The sequence below is a fragment of the Phoca vitulina genome, unplaced genomic scaffold (assembly GCF_004348235.1).
Source record: "Phoca vitulina isolate PV1807 unplaced genomic scaffold, GSC_HSeal_1.0 scaffold1, whole genome shotgun sequence".
Taxonomy (NCBI): domain Eukaryota; kingdom Metazoa; phylum Chordata; class Mammalia; order Carnivora; family Phocidae; genus Phoca; species Phoca vitulina.
Window position 1 is genome coordinate 90,674,207 of NW_022589704.1, and position 20,574 is coordinate 90,694,780.

General features: G+C 40.2%; 1 protein-coding gene across 1 annotated transcript in view; it reads right to left on the reverse strand.

Moving 5' to 3' along the window:
• The window catches only part of THSD7B (thrombospondin type 1 domain containing 7B), an 870,666-nt gene that overhangs the window by 453,568 nt on the left and 396,524 nt on the right, over nucleotides 1–20,574 (reverse strand). Inside the window, exon 6 of the mRNA XM_032411208.1 lies at nucleotides 4,228–4,383. Coding sequence (XP_032267099.1) covers nucleotides 4,228–4,383 — 156 coding nt within the window. The remainder of the gene's footprint in view (nucleotides 1–4,227; nucleotides 4,384–20,574) is intronic.

A 20,574-nucleotide genomic window follows, 5' to 3' on the forward strand; every position in this document is an offset into this window, starting at 1 on the left:
ATATATATATATATATATATATATATATATCTCCTAGATTTTTGCTAAGGTTCACTGCATTTCTTTAGGGTAGGGAATTCAAATGTGAAGCTAAACAGTCCAGTTTACATCCCAGAGTTTTGTGATGTTTAATGCATTAGCTTGTGTATTCTGGCCTCTGTGGAATTCTGAATTACATTTCGTTTGTGTCGGTCAGCGACTCTGGCAGACCCCATGGTAGGACCGTGGGACAGTCTGAGATTGAGAAGATCCCAGACCTCATGCCCGCAAGTCAGTAGAAATAAAAAAGATTACTTACCATCATCGTAACATGCTTGGACTCCTTGTAGGCACAGAATCATTTCCCTAGAGGGAAAACTCCATTCCTTATTTTTTCCAGGAGGGATTAGAGGCAGGTGGTCCTGGCAGATTTTAGCAAGACCTTAAAAATCAAAATCGTCTCTGCTCTGGGAAGCATTTATAAAATGCCGAACTCCCAGACCTGAATAACAATCATTGCTGTGTATAGGCTCTTCGGTCTGGGATTACTTAGTGCCTAGGGCAGGTCATTTAGCCTAAGTACGGGCCCTATAGAACAGAGACTGTTTCTCATCAATCCCAACATGACCCTACACATTTCAGGTGGTTGTGGTAACACTAAGACCTTCAGGTGAGAAGCTTTATTGTCTCCCCCCTTTCCTTCAGCTCCAAAGGCTGAGCCTTTCTTGGAAAAACTTATTGTTTGAGGCAAAAAAACACACATTCCAGTTACCTGCTGCTCGCAAGCTAATCTTAGAACACCCTTCTTTTCTCACACAACTGCAGTCTACTTTCCCTCTCCCTCCAAAGGTGACACACTGGAGCTAAGACAAATCCCATGCCCCATGCCTTATCTCTTACATCCAGGGCAATGACTGGCTCTCAAGACTAATGCGTCCCACTGGCCAATGGGGTGAATGTGGGCAGAGTGCTTCTCTGCTAAGCTTGGCACTGGACTTGCGCCTTGATCCAAATTTCCTTAGGCTACAGAGGGAATCACTAAAGAAGCCCAGTGTTTGAAGGAATACTAGACTAGGGAGACAGGAAACCAGGTTCTTAGTGCTGGCTTGGCCATTATTAAATCCCTGTGGGATTTAGGACAAATGGGCTCACTTCTCTACACTTTAGTTTTGAAGTATTATGAAGTATCATATCCTTGCTGAGCCTAAATACTGATGCAAAGTTTGGCAGTATATTAGTATCTTAGGGCTACCAAAAGAAAATACAGCACTGGGTGATGTAAAACAACAGGATTTTTTTGTCTCACAGTTCTGGATTCTAGAAGCCCAAAATCAAAGCGTCAGTAGAGCCATGCTCCCTCTGAATGTTCCAGGGAAAGACTGCTCCCATGCTTCTCCCTAGCTTCTGGTGGTTGTCGACAATCCTTGGCATTCCTTGGTTTATACACGCATTACTCTAACGTCTGCCTTTGCATAGCATTCTCCTCTGTGTATCTCTGTGTCCAAATTTCCCTCTTTCTATAAGGACATCAGTCACTAGAATAGAGCCTATCTTAATCCATTATGGCCTCATCTTAACTTGAGTCCATCTGCAATAACCCTATTTCCAAATAAGGTCATATTCACATATACAAGGTGTTAGGAATGAAGATTTTTTTTTTTAAGGACACAATTCAACCCACAACAGGTGATGTCTAATGAATGATGGACCAGGGTGAATTTGCAAGAGTTGACCCATACAATAGACGAACAGGGGCGAAGAAAAGGTTTGGCATTGAAGCATCTTGGGCCCAGGGGTCAAGCAGAGGGGTCTGAATGTTGTGAGTTTCCCAGCTGAGTTCCATGGACCAGTTCAGAATTATGTGGAAAAGGAAGATTGAAAGAAAAGTTGAAAGAGCACTTTTCACAAAAGTTTTTGTGAAAATTTGCTCAAGTAACAAAAATTACAACACAGAATGAGGAAGAAAGCATTCTCTGAATTGCTGTAGAAATTCTATGGCCCAGAACAAAGGGGAGAAAGCATTTAATAAATATCTATTAAGTTTAACCCCAGCATTACTTCTACCATCTTGTAGTATCAGCATCTCATATTTCCTTGAGGGAGCCATCCCTTCCTGACTCTCAGTGGTGAGACTTGGCCAGCCTCGTCCCTCTAGTAGTGGACACATGCCTAGGAGTTGGCCAATCAGAGTGACTGGGTCAGGGTTATCACATGAAAGCAGCCAATGAGATTCAATTCCAGGACTCTTCCTGGAAGTATTAAGGAAGACATTTCTTTCTACTTCATCTAGGATCTAAAATCAAAATTACCTCTTTTTTCTTTTTGTGGTGAGAATTTTAAAGATTTACTCTCTTAGCAACTTACAAGTATATAATACAGTATTGTTGATTATACTTCTCACATTGGATCCTCAGAACTTAAACTAACCTTATTAACTGGACCATTTGTATCCTTTGATAAACATCTCCCCATTTTCCCCACCACCCAGCCCCTGGTAACCATCACTCTACTCTGTGTTACTATAATTTCAGGTTTTTTAGAATCTACATATAAGTAAGATCATACAATATTTGCCTTTCTCTGACTTATTTCACTTTGTATAATGCCCTCAAGTTTCATCCATGTTGTCACAATGGCAGGGTTTCCATCTTTTTTATGGTTAAATAATATCACTATAAATATGTGAGCGTATGTGTGGGTGCAAGCACATGCACAACGTGTGTATATATCATATTTCCTTTATTCACTTATGCATCAATAGTCACTTAGGTCATTTCCATATCTTTACTATGTGGACAACACTGCAATAAACATGGGGATTCAAACAGTAGATCTTGAATTGGGTTTCTGTCACTTACAACAAAAATTATAAAATAATATGAGGCCCACTTGGCCTGGTTGGGTTCTACAGCTTTGAAAGCAAAGGCAGCACTCAGTATAGCAAAGTTGCATGAGTATCTATAGCCATGGCCACAGTGGCTGGCAGAGCCTGAGTCCAATCTCCCATGATTTTCTAGACAACAATCTAAATGGATTGGCACAGGTTGAACATAGGAGGGCTGGTTCCAATAACATGTAAGTCACCCTGGGGAGTCTCATATGCAGCTACAGGAGACTTACAAGGTCCAGTTTAATGGGAAATTATTTTTAATAAAAATAATACAAACTATTTCCTAAACTGAAGAGGTTTAGGGGACATTCTGGCTACAAGTCTAATTAAAAAGCAGCACGGGCCTCTTCACTGCACCCCTCCAGGTTCCACTGAGATCCAGTTTTCAATTATTTGATAAAAGAGTTAAAATTAGCTTCTTCCTCCTCAACCTAGACTCCACACACATCTTCTTCTGTCTTAGAATGAAAAGTCAGAATAAAGAGAAAAGCCCAGGGCATGGGTGTGTGAACTTGGACGTGCCCATGTGTGCATGTGAGCAATCTGGGAATTGCTAAACTGTGGGCTTTCAAATGGACACAGAATTAAGTTGAGAGCACCAGCTTTGTAGCATCAAGCACTTGGCCAGGTATTCTTTCTTTGCATGTGATATCTAGGGTTAGTGCTTGGCAAACACAACCTAATTTCTGGAATGTCCTTGAAGCTCATTTCTCTTAGAAAAAGGAATATTTCTTTTTAGCATTGCTACTTAAGGGAACATAGTATCAATACAAACTGAAGGGTCAATGAAAGAGAGGTCAAGGTGTCACCAAAAATGAACTTTTGAATACAAAGATGTGTGTGTAACAGCAAATGAAAGGAAATAAGACTACAGAGGCCTACAAAATTAAACAAGCATATAAAGTCTGAAGACTCCACTTTTAGCCCAAAGACATCAAAAAGTAAACAACACACATAAATGCCCCTCGTGAAACTCTGAAATAGAACATCAAATTCAGCATGAGGAAATCTGAAAATAGATAGATAGGCAAAATAGTTGTTTCCTGATGTGATTACAGAAATCACGTCTAATTTCCTCAGTATAACCATTACACATATAAAACATTGTTATACCGTATTTGAGTAATAGTCACGTCACCAGCTATGAACCTAACTGGAAGGTCAATCAAGGTCAGATTCTTGTTTCATGGACATGTCCCCAGCGGCCTCCCAAATAACTGAATGCTCTCAGGCTTGAGCTGGTTATCTACATTTTATAAACAAATATTGTCTTAAGCAGGCTTAATTGGCTACTTAGCTACCAGAATAATTGTGTGTACACTGGAAGTAAATGAAGCAGACACAAACAAGACACTCACCTTTTCTCCCCTGAGGATCACGGCAGTTTTCATGGATGCACAGGCCCCAGGCTGACCAGGAAGATACTATACAGTCTGTAGAGCAAGGGATATTGCAGAGCTGAGAGGCTGAAGGGGCAGGTCCCAAACATAATGTCTTTTTCACAGGTCTAGAGACTAAAGGATAAAAAAAATAAAATAAAATAATGGTCTATGTCACATTCAATGGATACCCCTAGAATTATTAATGTCTTTATTTATGTGCCTACCTTACCCACATCGTCTTTCTGGTTAAAGAGTATATACAGGGGAGGAGCAAAATGGCGGAGGAGTAGGAGACCTGGATTTCGTCTGGTCCTAGGAATTCAGCTGGATAGGGATCAAACCATTCTGAACACCTACAAACTCAACAGGAGATCGAAGAAAAGAATAGCAGCAACTCTCTGAACAGAAAAGTGACCACTTTCTAAGGTAAGCCCTGCGGAGAAGTGAATCCGAGGCGATATTCGGGAGGATAGACGGCGGGGGAGGGGGCCCCATCTGCCGTTTCTGGCAAGTGATAGAGACGTGGAGCACAAAATCATAACTTTTAGAAGTCTGCTCTGCTGAGGGACGTTGCTCCAGTGGCTAAGCAGGAGGTGGAACCCTTGCTGGGACAGTGTGGTCTCAGGACCCTCGGGGTCACAGAAAGACGGGGGGTGCCTGAGTGCGGCAGAGCTCCCAGGTATCGGAGCCGGGAAGCTGGCTGCAGAGATGGAGCGAGGAGTGGGCTCTCAGCTCGGGGGCTGCCATAAACTGAGATCTGCGGCACAGTCGGGCCACTGCTCCTCCAGCAGGGACCCAACAAGCGGCAGATCCGGGGAGACACCCCTTCCTCCCCCAGAAGGAGTGGCGCAGGAGCGCACCGTTGGGTTTGGAGACTCCACACGGGGTCGGGTGCCAGAGATAGAAACACTGGGTCACAGGCCGGGTGAGCACGGAGTGCGGCTGGAGACTGGGGAGACGGGAGTGATTGACTGCTTTTCTCTGGGGGCGCACTGAGGAGTGGGGCCCCGAGTTCTCGGCTCCTCCGGGGTGGAGATTGGGAGGCCGACATTTTCACTCTCGTCCTCCAAAGCTGGACAGAAAGCTTGCAGGGAACGTAAGCTCCCGAGAGCAAACCCGAGCAGATTACTTAGCCCGGACTGGCAAGGGCGGGGCAATTCCGCCTCCAGCAAAGACATTTGGGAAACACGGCAACAGCCCCTTCACCAGAAGATCAGCAAGAACAGCCAGCCAAGACCAAGTTTACCCATCAATGAGAAAGGCAGAACGCCAGCACTAAGGGAATACTGCACAGAGAATTCATGGCTTTCTTTCCCATGATTCTTTAGTCTTTCAAAGTTAATTTTTTTTTTTTGAATTTTTCTTTTTCCCTTTTTCAACCTACATCTTATCAATCCCTTTTTTAAAAATCTTTTTTATTTTTCATTATTAGAGTCATATTCTATCCCTTCATACTAGTTAACCTTATTTTTGGTATATATCTAAGTTGTTCTCTCTTTAAAATTTTGGGACACAATTTCTTCTAACACACCAAAATACATCCTAAATCTCTAGAATATGGCTTTGTACTAGTCTCCTACCTTATCACATTCTCTCCCCTTTTTTTTTTAATTTCTCTTCTTGCTTTTTTCAACCAACTTCTTATCTTATAATTCCTTTTATAAAATCTTTTATAATTTTCATCTATACCATAGATGGTCATATTCCATCCCTTCATCCTATTTATCCTTATTTTTGTACATATATAAACTTTTCTTTCTTTAAAATTTTGGGAGGAAGTTGCTTCTAACAGACCAAAATATGCCCAAAATCTAATGCGTGGAACTGATCTATTCACCAGCCTGATCACATCTGACCATATTCTTTTTTTTGTCTTTTCCTTTTCCTTTTTTGTCTTTTCCTTTTCCTTTTCCTTTTTTTTCTTTTTTCTTTCTTTCTCTTTCTTTTCCCCCGGTTTCAGGTCTTTCTGATTTGTTTAGTGTATATTTTTCTGGGGTCGTTGCTACCCTGTTAGCATTTTGTTCTCTCATTCATCTATTCTCTTCTGGACAAAATGACAAGATGTAAAAAATCACCTCAACAAAAAGAACAAGAGGCAGTACCGACTGCCAGGGACCTAATCAATACAGACATTAGTAAGATGTTGGAACTAGAGTTAAGAATGACGATTATAAAGATACTAGCTGGGTTTCAAAAAAGCATGGAAGATATTAGAGAAACCCTTTCTGGAAAAATAAAAGAACTAAAGTCTAACCAAGTCGAAATCAAAATGGCTATTAATGAGGTGCAATCAAAAATGGAGGCTAGGATAAACGAGTCAGAAGAGAGAATTAGTGATATAGAACACCAAATGATGGAAAATAAAGAAGCTGAGAAAAAGAGAGATAAACAACTACTGGATCACGGGGGCAGAATTCGAGAGATAAGTGATACCATAAGATGAAACAATATTAGAATAATTGGGATCCCAGAAGAAGAAGAAAGAGAGAGAGGGGCAGAAGGTATATTGGAACAAATTATAGCAGAGAACTTCCCTAATTTGGGGAAGGAAACAGACATCAAAATCCAGGAGGCACACAGAACCCCCCTCAAAATCAATAAAAATAGGTCAACCCCCCGACATCTAATAGTAAAACTAATGAGTCTCAGAGACAAAGAGAAAATCCTGAAAGCAGCTCAGAAGAAGAGATCTGTAACCTACAATGGTAGAAACATTAGATTGGCAACACACCTAACCACAGAGACCTGGCAGGCCAGAAAGGACTGGCATGATATATTCAGAGCACTAAATGAGAAAAATATGAAGCCAAGAATATTATATCCAGCTAGGCTGTCATTGAAAATAGAAGGAGAGATAAAAAGCTTCCAGGACAAACAAAAACTAAAGGAATTTGCAAACGCGAAACCAGCCCTACAAGAAATATTGAAAGGGGTCCTCTAAGCAAACAGAGAGCCTAAAAGCAACATAGACCAGAAAGGAACACAGACAATATACAGTAACAGTCACCTTACAGGCAATACAATGGCACTAAATTCATATCTTTCAATAGTTACCCTGAATGTAAATGAGCTAAATGCCCCAATCAAAAGACACAGGCTATCAGATTGGATAAAAAAATGAGACCCATCGATATGCTGTCTGCAAGAGACTCATTTTAGACCCAAAGACAGCCCCAGATTGAAAGTGAGGGGGTGGAAAACAATTTACCATGCTAATGGACACCAAAAGAAAGCTGGAGTGGCAATTCTTATATCAGACAAATTAGATTTTAAACCAGAGACTATAATAGGAGATGCGGAAGGACACTATATCATACTTAAAGGGTCTATCCAACAAGAAGATCTAACAATTGTAAATATCTATGACCCAAACATGGGAGCACCACTTATATAAGCCAATTAATAACAAAAGCAAAGAAAACACATCGACAACAATACAATAATAGTGGGGGACTTTAACACCCCCCTCACTGAAATGGACAGATCATCTAAGCAAAAGATCAACAAGGAAATAAAGACTTTAAATGACACACTGGACCAAATGGACTTCACAGATTTATTCAGAACATTCCATCCCAAAGCAACAGAATACACATTCTTCTCTAGTGCCCATGGAATATTCTCCAGAATAGATCACACATCCTAGGTCACAAATCAGGTCTCCACTGGTACCAAAAGATTGAGATCATTCTCTGCCTATTTTCAGACCACAATGCTTTGAAACTAGAACTCAATCGCAAGAGGAAAGTCGGAAAGAACTCAAATACATGGAGGCTAAAGAGCATCCTACTAAAGAATAAATGGATCAACCAGGAAATTAAAGAAGAATTTAAAAAATTCATGGAAACCAATGAAAATGAAAACACAACTGTTCAAAATCTTTGGGATGCAGCAAAGGCAGTCCTAAGAGGAAAGTATATAGCAATACAAGCCTTTCTCAAGAAACAAGCAAGGTCTCAAATACACAACCTAACCCTATACCTAAAGAAGCTGGAGAAAGAACAGCAAATAAAGTGTAAACCCAACAGGAGAAGAGAAATAATAAATAACAGAGCAGAAATCAATGAAATAGAAATAAAAGAACAGTAGAGCAGATCACGAAACTAAGAGCTGATTCTTGGAAAGAATTAATAAGATTGATAAACCCCTGGTCAGACTTATCAAAAAGAGAAGAGAAAGGGCCCAAATAAATAAAATCATGAATGAAAGAGAAGAGGTCACAACCAACACCAAAGAAATACAAACAACTCTAAGAACATATTATGAGCAACTATATGCCAGCAAATTAGATAATCTGGAAGAAATGGATGCATCCTAGAGAGGTATCAACTACCAAAACTGAACCAGGAAGAAATAGAAAACCTGAACAGACTTATAACCACTAAGGAAATTGAAGCAGTAATCAAGAATCTCCCAACAAACAAGAGCCCAGGGCCAGACAGCTTCCCAGGGGAATTCTACCAAACATTTAAAGAAGAATTAATACCTATTCTTCTGAAACTGTTCCAAAAAATAGAAATGGAAGGAAACTTCCAAACTCGTTTTATGAGGCCACCATTACCTTGATCCCAAAATCAAAGACCCCATCAAAAAGGAGAATTACAGACCAATATCTCTGATGAACAGGGATGCAAAATTCTAACCAAAATCCTAGCCAATAGGATCCAACAGTACATTAAAAGGATTATTCACCATGACCAAGTGGGATTTATTCCTGGGCTGCAAGGTTGGTTCAATATCTGCAAATCAATCAATGTGATACAATATATTAATAAAAGAAAGAACAAGAACCATATGATCCTCTCAATAGATGCAGAAAAAGCATTTGACAAAGTACAGCATCCTTTCTTGATCAAAACTCTTCAGAATATAGGGATAGAGGGTACATACCTCAATATCATAAAAGCCATCTATGAAAAACCCACAGCCAAAATCATTCTCAATGCTGAAAAACTGAGAGCTTTTCCCCTAAGGTCAGGAACATGGCAGGGATGTCCACTATCACCACTGCTTTTCAACATAGGTCTAGAAGTCCTAGCCACAGCAATCAGACAACAAAAAGAAAAGGTATCTGAATCGGCAAAGAAGAAGTCAAACTCTCACTCTTTGCAGATGATATGATACTTTATGTGGAAAACCCAAAAGACCCCACCCCAAAAGTGCTAGAACCCATACAGGAATTCAGTAAAGTGGCAGGCTATAAAATCAATGCACAGAAATCAGTGGCATTCCTCTACACCAACAAGACAGAAGAAATAGAAATTAAGGAGTTGATCCCATTTACAATTGCACCCAAAACCATAAGATACCTAGGAATAAATCTAACCAAAGGGGCAAAGAATCTATACTCAGAAAACTATAAAATACTCATGAAAGAAATGGAGGAAGACACAAAGAAATGGAAAAACGTTCCATGCTCATGGATTGGAAGGACAAATACCGTGAAGATGTCAATGCTACCTAGAGCAATCTACACATTCAGTGCAATCCCTATCAAAATACCATCCACTTTTTTCAAAGAAATGGAACAAATAATCCTAAAATTTGTATAGAACCAGAAAAGACCCCGAATAGCCAGAGGAATGTTGAAAAAGAAAAGCAAAGCTGGTGGCATCACAATCCTGGACTTCCAGCTCTATTACAAAGCTGTCATCATCAAGACAGTATGGTACTGGCACAAAAACAGACACAGAGATCAATGGGACAGAATAGAGAGCCCAGAAATGGACCCTCAACTCTATGGTCAATTAATCTTCGACAAAGCAGGAAAGAATGTCCAATGGAAAAAAGACAGTCTCTTCAACAAATGGTGTTGGGAAAATTGGACAGCCACATGCAGAAGAATGAAACTGGACCATTTCCTTACACCACACACAAAAATAGACTCCAAATGGTTGAAAGACCTCAATGTGAGACAGGAATCCATCAAAATCCTAAAGGAGAACACAAGCAGCAACCTCTTCAACCTCAGCCGCAGCAACTTCTTCCTAGAAACATTGCCAAAGGCAAGGGAAGCAAGGGCAAAAATGAACTACTGGGACTTCATCCAGATAAAAAGCTTTTGCACAGCAAAAGAAACAGTCAACAAAACCAAAAGACAGATGACAGAATGGGAGAAGATATTTGCAAATGACCTATCAGATAAAGGGCTAGTATCCAAAATCTATAAAGAGCTTATCAAACTCAACACCCAAAGAACAAAGAATCCAATCAAGAAATGGGCAGAAGACACGAACAGACATTTTTCCAAAAAAGACATCCAGATGGCCAACAGACACATGAAAAAGTGCTCAATATCGCTTGGCATCAGGGAAATCCAAATCAAAACCTCAATGAGATACCACCTCACACCAGTCAGAATGGCTAAAATTAAAAACGACAGATGTTGGTGGGGATGCAGAGAAAGGGGAACCCTCCTACACTGTTGGTGGGAATGCAAGCTGGTGCAGCCACTCTGGAAAACAGTATGGAGGCTCCTCAAAAAGTTGAAAATAGAGCTACCCTACGATCCAGCAATTGCACTACTAGGTATTTACCCCAAAGATACAAATGTAGGGATCCAAAGGGGTACGTGCACCCCGATGTTTACAGCAGCAATGTCCACAATAGCCAAACTATGGAAAGAGCCAAGATGTCCATCGACAGATGAATGGATAAAGAAGAGGTGGTATATATATACAATGGAATATTATGCAGCCATCAAAAAGAATGAAATCTTGCCATTTGCAATGACATGGATGGAACTGGAGGGTATTATGCTGAGCAAAATAAGTCAATCAGAGAAAGACATGTATCATATGATCTCACTGATATGAGGAATTCTTAATCTCAGGAAACAAACTGAGGGTTGCTGGAGTGGTGGGGGGTGGGAGGGTTCGGGTGGCTGGGTGATAGACATTGGGGAGGGTATGTGCTATGGTGAGCGCTGTGAATTGTGTAAGACTGATGAGTCACAGACCTGTACCTCTGAAACAAATAATACATTATATGTTAAAAAAAAAAAAGATAGTAGGAAGGGAAAAATGAAGGGGGGGAAATTGGAGGGGGAGACAAACCATGAGAGACTATGGACTCTGAGAAACAAAATGAGGATTCAAGAGGGGAAGGGGGTCGGGGGATGGGTTAGCCTGGTGATGGGTATTAAAGAGGGCATGTACTGAATGGCACTGGGTGTTATACGCAAACAATGAATCATGGAACACTACATCAAAAACTAATGTTGTAATGTATGGTGATTAACATAATAAAGAAATGAATAAATATTTTGAGTAAGAAAAAAATAAAAAAATAAAAAATATGTAAAAAAATAAAGAGTATATACCAAAAAAACCATAAACACTCTCTAATACTTGCTTATCTCTATACTATTAACATTTTGGGTGAGAAAAGGTAAAAAAAAAAAAAAGACAGCAACAAAGGGCATGCACTTGAGTTTCCTGCTTCACAGAGTATTCCCTGGGAATTCAAGAGAGGACTGGAAAAAATATAGATACAAATTATCTAGAGTTATGATTTAAAAAAAAAAATGGCTTTGTGAAGTTTCAAGATGAATCAATCTTGACTATATAAATGACTAGGTTGCTGCGAAAAAATCAAAATCGAACCCCTGAGGTGGGTGTTTAGCATAACCAATCTACTGCTGTTACTCCCCTGAGCGGTGGAGCTCTCAAAGACACAGAAGAAAAAATGTTCTTAGAAAAGAAGAAAAATCAGGATCTGTGACTGCAGAATTAGCCCTTTGAAGTCACTTTCATTAGTGAGGCTTTCCAGAAGCACAAGGAATGTCCGAGAAGCCATGGGTGACACCGAATTAGGAGCCTTCCAGCCCTTCTTGGTGCACCTGCACCCAGATTGCGCCCAGAACTGGGTCACTTCAGGATGCAGTGACCATCTGGCCATGAGTGGCACTCACCAAGTGCCTTCTCCATGCAGATCTACTCTGGGCACCATGAAAATACACAGATGAAGGAGATGAGATCCTGATTCTCATGGAGATTATAACAGGATAGGAGTTAAGACAGAAATGACACAATAAAAGAAGAGCCAAGGGGCTCCTGGGTGGCTCAGTCGTTAAGCGGTTGCCTTTGGCTCAGGTCATGATCTCAGGGTCCTGGGATCGAGCCCCGCATTGGGCTCCCTGCTCAGCGGGAAGCCTGCTTCTCCCTCTCCCATTCTCCCTGCTTATGTTCCTTCTCTCACTGTCTCTCTCTCAAATAAATAAATAAATAAATAAATAAATCTTTAAAAAAATAAAAAATAAAAAAAATAAAAGAAGAGCCAAATGCAAAACCATGTTTGCGCCGAGTGAGCCCACACTACAGTGGTATTGGAGCAGTTCAGAGCTTGTGAACAAATGGTTTAAATTCAGACAGTTTTATCTTATGAATTGGCTTGTACTATTGTCTAAATATTTCCCATATGTCATGTCCACCCCACTAAGCAGATTAGAAGTGCTTCAAAGACAAAGACGAGTGTGACAGGGCTGGTGGTAAATCACACCATCTACTTTGCTTCTTCACTCTTTACATGGATGTCAGTTAAATCTGGTAAAGACGGCAATAAATTGCAGCTCTGACCAGCAGGGAAACAAAAGCAAAAAAAAATATATATATATACTGTTTTCAAGAAGTTGTAACCCACAGGGGAAGAAGTGTTCCTAATGAACAGTAGGGCAGCTTGAGGTGCTTATGAGGGCGAACGGGAAAAACAAAAGGTCATGAAGAATAATGTTTTGTTTGCAACTAATTCTTGTATATTTTGCCAAAAGGATTTGACCTGACTTAAAATAAAAGACAGGGGTAAAGCAAGATGGTCAGTGTAAATGTCAAAGTTCACAAGCCATGTGGAGGAGGCAGGGACATGAAGACAGAATAGATACTGAGGCTGATTGAGGGGTTACCTGGGGAGGCTGAGGAGAGGTGGTGATCAGAGATTGTGTCGGCCAGAACGACAGTGAGATGTGGGTTTGGAGTGACTGGGACTGGGAGGTACATATGACACTGGGAGGTACATATGACACTGGTGGAAAGAATACCCTGTGATATACTTCAATAAGATGAAAACAAAGGAAGAAGAAGGAAAAGGCCACCCACCCCCACCACCACCATGACCACCACCTGTGATTTGGGGAAGGGGCCTGTGGTTCCTTCCCCAGGAGTGAGCAAGAGAAGACACACAAGACTGCTATTCACTGAATACATTATGCATTCATTCCAAAACCATTAGCACCCACTTTAAATCAGACCTTCTTGGATGGTGTCTGCTTTCAAGGAGCTCTCAATCAAGAAGGGTAAGTCAAGTAGCACATTAACAAAATTGATGGAAAGTGATGCTTCAGAGCTTCGCTGGAATGGAAAGCTGTACAGCCAGAGGTCTTAAGACAGAAGTGCCTTTGGGTCGGGGCCCATGCTTGTTAGCATGTGTTCTCACGAACTCTAATGTTAGTTTCCCCCAAAAAAACTAAGTAGTGATGGAAAAGGAAGTAGGACTTGTAAACTAATCAATCTACTTATTTAATAAACATTTTTAGTGCATGCCGGGCACTGGTTATAAATGAATTCTTTCAACCTGCACAACTTTGAGATATATGTTCTTACTATCTCAAATTAAAAATGGGGGTCCTGCAATGTTTACTCACTTGCTCACATTCTTAATTAGTCAGGAGCAGAGTTGAGATTGGGATCCAGCCAGCCTGGCTCCAGAGTCTGTGCTCTTAACCACTGTATAATATGTGGTCTTATTATAGGTCATTCAACCTATACTGATAAGTACCTACCATCAGTCAACACTGTGCTAGGTGCTGAACCAGAGCAGAGAATAAAAAAGACAAGGTCCCAGTCCCCATGGAACCCATATTTCTGTGTGACTTGATACTAACCATACATGAATTCATGAGCCCCAACAACGAGACTGGAAAGCTGTTACTGCTGCTTCTGTTTCCTTTGTCATGCCTGTCTTATTGCAACACCAGACAGATTTCAGGTGTCTGATGATCAATGCTGAGAAGATACCCCAAACCCCTCAGGTCCAAGACCCAGCAGACACTTGCTGCTACAACTTTTGTACTTAACATGGAACCCTGCCATTGAAACTAATCAATCTACCAGTGCAGCACCTGGGCCCACAAGAGGCCTTCACTAATCTCATTAGAAGCTCCTGAATGTCTGTCTTCAGATAGGCAGTGCAGTTGGAAAGAGACTGGGAATATCTCTTGTGTCAAGGACAATGTTTTTACAGACCATTATTTTTATCTGGCTTATTTTTAGAGAGCTATTGGGAATGTTTGGGATTAGGGGGTTAAGTCCCTCAAGGTCTGCATTGATAAGTACTTAACCGTCAATCAGTTCACTGTTGGATATTAGGGATAACTGTACTCCTAAGATACGGAAGTCAGGAGAGACATGGTGTGCTAGAGAGGAGCTGGGGGGGGGGGGGGTGTTCCCTGGAGACTATTAAGTGACATAATTAGGAGGCCCAGGGGTGGGAGTGAGGCCATTTGTCAGAGCACTCATGCCTCTTTAGCACCTACTGCTTTGACAGACAGTAGATCTTAATCCATATAGATAAATTCTTCCAGTCCCAGGCGACATGTCTAAGATGCTTCATTTAGGCACTGAATCAATGTACTTGGGCCAACCTATCTCTATCTCAGACCCTCTGGGCTACATTTGTTCTAGAAATAAATCATAAATAAGTCACAAAGCACTTACCAGCTTCAGACCACTTAGGTAGTTTTCTCCCCAAGAACAGCAAACACAGAATATCTCTATGCTTATTGGCTATTTAGAGCTAGAAGGGCTAATTTAGCTTAATTCGTCAATTTTACTGAAACCCTGAGCTTCAAAGACATTAGATAGTTTCTCCAAATTCACTCAGCAAGTCCAGGGCAAAGCAAGACCTAAGCCTTGTGCCAGGCGGCTGACTGAACTCTACCTGTCCCTGTTGTTTTTCCTTCCATGGAATGAAGCCATCAGACAGGACACACGAGGTTGTGTGTACCGAGGATATTTTGTTGATGAATCGCAGTGACCACAGTGGAGGCAGTCAGTGACACAACAGACCCAAGACGTCCACGAAGGCTGCAAACTCACAATAACCTTTTATATAAAACCCAAATCCTTCCCCTACTTCATCGCTACTTTTAAACTCCTCCAAATACTCATCCAGACCTCCCCCACCAAGGAGGAGGTAGTGAGACTGAACTTTGCTCCACTCAAATGACTATTTACTTCTTTTATTTGTGGCAATTCACGTTGTAATATAATTATCTTGGCAGGTGGATAGGATGTGCGGACGACACGGACCACCTGGATTTGGACGGTTTGTGTATTTACTTGGCCAAACTCCAGCCATGATGTTTATAGAAAGAATTGCTGTTTTTCTACTCATCTGAAACCTTTTCTCTGGATATACTGACTGAAATAACTTTATTTCTATTTACCAACTCTGTCATCTCTGATGCAATTAATCCTTGCTCTAATCAGTGCAGGTCTGTGTTTGTCTCTTTTATACCAGATGTTTTGTTTTGTTTTTTAAAGATTTATTTATTGATTGATTTGACAGAGAGAGAGCAGGGGGAGGGGCAGAGGGAGAGGGAGAGCAGCAGACTCCCCGCAGAGCATGGAGCCCCACGTGGAGCTCGATCTCATGATCCCAAGATCATGACCTGAGCTGAAACCAAGAGTCAGATGCCTAACCAACCAGGCCACCTAGGCACCCCCCAGATGCCTTTTAGACCATGTCACCTTGATGCCTTCTGTCATTCATGTGCTGATCAACTGCCTGACTAGATAAGCAGCTACCCAAGGTCTTTTTTTTTTTTTTAATTTTATTATGTTATGTTAGTCACCATACAATACATCATTAGTTTTTGATGTGGTGATCCACGATCCATTGTTTTCGTATAACACCCAGTGCTGCATGCAGTACGTGCCCTCCTTAATACCCATCACCGGGCTAACCAATCCCCCCTCCCCCCTCCCCTCTAAAACCCTGTTTGTTTCTCTGAGTCCATAGTCCCTCATGGTTCATCTCTCCCTCCAATTTCCCCCCCTTCATTTTTCCCTTCCTTCTCCTAATGTCCTCCATGCTATTCCTTATGTTCCACAAATAAGTGAAACCATATGATAATTGACTTTCTCTGCTTGACTTATTTCACTTAGCATAATCTCCTCCAGTCCCATCCATGTTGATGTAAAAGTTGGGTATTCATCCTTTCTGATGGCTGAGTAATATCCCATTGTATATATGGACCACATCTTCTTTATCCATTCATCTGTTGAAGGGCATCTCGGCTCTTCCCACAGTTTGGCTATTGTGGACATTGCTGCTATGAACATTGGGGTGCATATGGCCCTTCTTTTCACTACATCTGTGTGTTTGGGGTAAATATCCAGGAGCGAGTGCAATTGCTGGGTCATAGGGTAGCTCTATTTTTAAATTTGCAGGCAGCAAAGTCAGTCCCTAAAGAGACTTCTCATGGCCACAAAGTGTTAAAGAGCCAAAATAACTTTCAACTCAGAAACTGAGATTGCTACATAGCGGTAGCTTTCCAAGTACTAGGGAATATATTATAATATTATAAGTGATTGTACATGTGCAATAGTCATTAATACTTTGAATATTCTGGTCCTAACCTGGCATTTTTCATTTGCAATAAGAAATTATTACATTGACCTGCCTTATAAGAAATGTGAAAGTCTGCTACTAATGATTGCAAAGTTGTCTTAAATAATGAACTGCTCCATGAACAGAATGCTAATTAACAAAAGGGAAAATATGCTGGGTAGGTGATATGTTTAATGTTAAAAAAATAAACACACACAAAACTGTTCTTATTCTAGAAATGTACAATATTCATGATTTTCCTTAATGACAAAGTGATTTCAGATGAGCATACAAATTCAATCAAAATGACTGGTAATTAAGAAGAAAAATGCCTGTTGTGACATTAGCATGTGACTGCCATTGTAAAGAAAAATGAGGACCTTCATATTTTATTTTTTGAGACTAAATCAAGCTCTAATTTGAATTAACACAGAAATAAGTTGGCAAAGGTTCAATATAAGTATATCATCCCCCACCCCTACTGATGACCATTTTGTAAGACCTTAATTTCAATGCCTCTTAATACCTCAAGAAGAAATTAAACTGAAATTGCATCATAATAATATTTAATAATAATTAATAACCTGTTACTCTCTCTGTAATTAAAAAAGTGAGTTATATTTGCTTAAAGTAAAAAGAGCTATCACAGGAGCCAATGATGTTTTCTTGTCTTTTAACATATCTATTATTGGATGAAAAATCAAGTCAGTCTTTGAAAATTCAGAAAGTGTTTGAGGTAATTCTGCCATGGCATAATGGAGCTCACCTTTCCCTCTGTACAGAAAGAAGTGTCTTGAAGATGGTCAAGGAATTAGTCACAAGATATTCATTTTTTTTCCTACTATTTTCAAGGAGGTGGAGATGAAAAAAAAAAAATAAAGGTGATGCTACTTCCTGGGGACTCAAAATCTGGACTATTTTGCTGCTTTTTATCTTCGTGATACCAAAATCCTCCTGCAAATAATACATTCCATCTTCAGTTAATTTTACATAAGATATTTGATTTCTAGAATGACATCAACCTTCACAAAGAAGCTAGACAAAAAAAGTTATATTTATTTCAACTTTCCAAATCAAATGCAGGCACTGTAAACCCCAAAGGGAATTCTCATTCAAAGCTTAGAACCCCCTCATTCCATGGGCTCTCCAAGAACAACCATAATAGAAATAGCAACTGCTAAGATTTAATTCAAAACTAATGAAAGAGCCTACTTATGTAAAAATGCTGCTTTCTAAATGATTTTTGAGAAACAATATTGCCTCTGACATATTCATTTAGGGAGTATACTGACTTGGCAGAAATTCAATCCACCTTACTGCTAAAATAAATAGGCCTCTTCTACAGACTGAAGGAGTCAAATGGTTGAAGGGGAAAGATAAATAATATCACAATTTTAACCAGAAAGCTATTTTCCTTCAAGAAGCTTCATGTATTATTTCAATTGCCTTTTGCCACTGGGATTTGCAAAATAATGGATCATTCTTTTAACTTAGAGGATAGAATAAAAGCAATCTGTCTTCTAGCACTTATAGGCAGCTTAAAGAATTAAATCACATCTCATCCTATTATACCTAATAAAGCTTAATTTTAGCCATATTGTGACTCTCTTGGCAAAGTTCCATGCAATACAACTTGGCAGGAAGATGTATGTGTATGTACCGCAAATTTAATACCTAAAAATAATTCCTGCAATTAGAAATAATTATGGGAAATGTGACCACATATCAAAGAGTTTTCCAAATTTCATTCATTTCATAAAGCCAATCAGAAAATGCCTAGTGATTTTCTTAATGCTACAGAGTAACAACACTCTAGGTAAAGATGGAAAACAATATTCTGAATACAAATGAAGGCAAAATAAATGAGGTACCTGTACAATTCTGGAAAGAAATCAGAATCAATATCCAACAATTACACAATAGCAGCCTTTGGGCCAATATTCATATATTTCTATTATCATATAGTCTCACCTCTGTTCCCTTTTTTAAGAATTTCTTTCTGATTGTTTCTCAGCCTTTTAGCTCAGAGCTAAAAGTAGGGTACAGAGAGGGTAGAAGGAACAAAAGCTGACCTAAATGGCATCTTTCAGAGTGTACAGTTAAAAATACCATTATTGATGAGAAAGAATAGAAAGGAGATCAATGCAAGATGGGGAAGTGGTCAGGCAAGGAGAAAAAGTGAAAAGGCAGAGAGGCAGGTAAGAGGAAGAGTTACCTCCCAAGCTGTCAGGGGCATAACTAAGCAACATCAAGGAAGTACAGCTTTTGCAAGGGTTTTAGCGCGCCGTACTCTTTCTACTCACAGCACTTTGCAACCTACAGTTCATTTCCCCATAGAAACAATGACAAGAGCTGAATGAGAACAAGTTTTCCAAGGAATGACTACAAATGCCTCTTTTACTGATTAATGTTAGTAATAATCACTAATATATACTAGCAACCCACTTGGTTCTAGGCACTGTGCTAAGGACTTACATGCAATTTCTCATTCATCACAATCACTTGGAAGTAAGTATCATTATCATGTCCACTCAGTAGATGAAATAACTGAGGATAAATTATTTGTCCTAAATGACAAAGCTAATATGTGACAAACACAGGTCCAGGGTTCTTCAAAGCCCCTAATCTAATACTAGGCTCTACTATGAGTTTATATTTGCAGTAAAAATTATGATAGAAAAAAACCCTGCTGGGAGCACCTGGGTGGCTCAGTTGGTTAAGCATCTGCCTTAGGCTCAGGTCATGATCTGTGGGTCGTGGGATCGAGCCCCATGTCAGGCTCCCTGCTCAGTGGGGAGTCTGCTCCTCCCTCTCCCTCTGCCCCTCCACCCACTCATGATCTCTCTTGCTCTCTCTCTCAAATGAATAAAATCTTAAAAAAAGAAAAAACCCTGCTGTAATCATAATAATTGATCAGGAAAATAAATAGGTGACCCTGCTGCCTACTTCCAAAAATGTTTGAAGTGAGATAAAAATAGAAAAAAAGTAGTTTAAAAAATATCAATGGTAAAGGCCAAACCCCAAGAAAGGTAACTGTTGTTAAAGGAAAATGAGGAGGTAGGAATGGTATTTTTGATGTGATTCTGAAAGGTAAAGGTTTGAGGGAGGGGGCAGATGAAATTAGATTATAATGACCATTTTCATCCTAAAACTTAGCTTAAGGCCATTCCTAAGGAATTACAGTGAGTTCACAATCAGCAAACCCCTGCCCCCTTAAGATTTCTTAAGGAGCAAAAGATGACCAAAGAAACCCTTAAGGCAGCTTTGAAAACAGGGAAAGCTGACAAGTCCAAGTGCGTGCCCAGCTCACCTTCCACTGGGTACCCCTAGTATCCCTAGCACAATCCTCTCTCTTATCAACCATATCCAATCCAGCAAAGGAGCAAGGGCAGAAGTGACAGCAAGACATCTCTAAGTCCCCTGAGCAAAACTGAAAGGAAGAGGATGTTTTAAAAAAGAGAAGAAAAATAAAAACATGGTTGAGATAAGGATGTCTCAGAGGAGGGAGAAAGGAGCAGGAAGATCTGGTAAGAAGAGCATGAGGGAGACATATTTCTCACCTTTGTTATATTCTATCCTGCCTAAGGAGCCTTTGTAAACATCTTTTTCCTCATGGCCCCTCCCTCCCCCAAGGTATTTTCACACCATAAATATACTGTATATATGTGTATGCTTTATATATAAAAAGTGTAAGAAAGCAGAGCTGGGTCTCCCAGA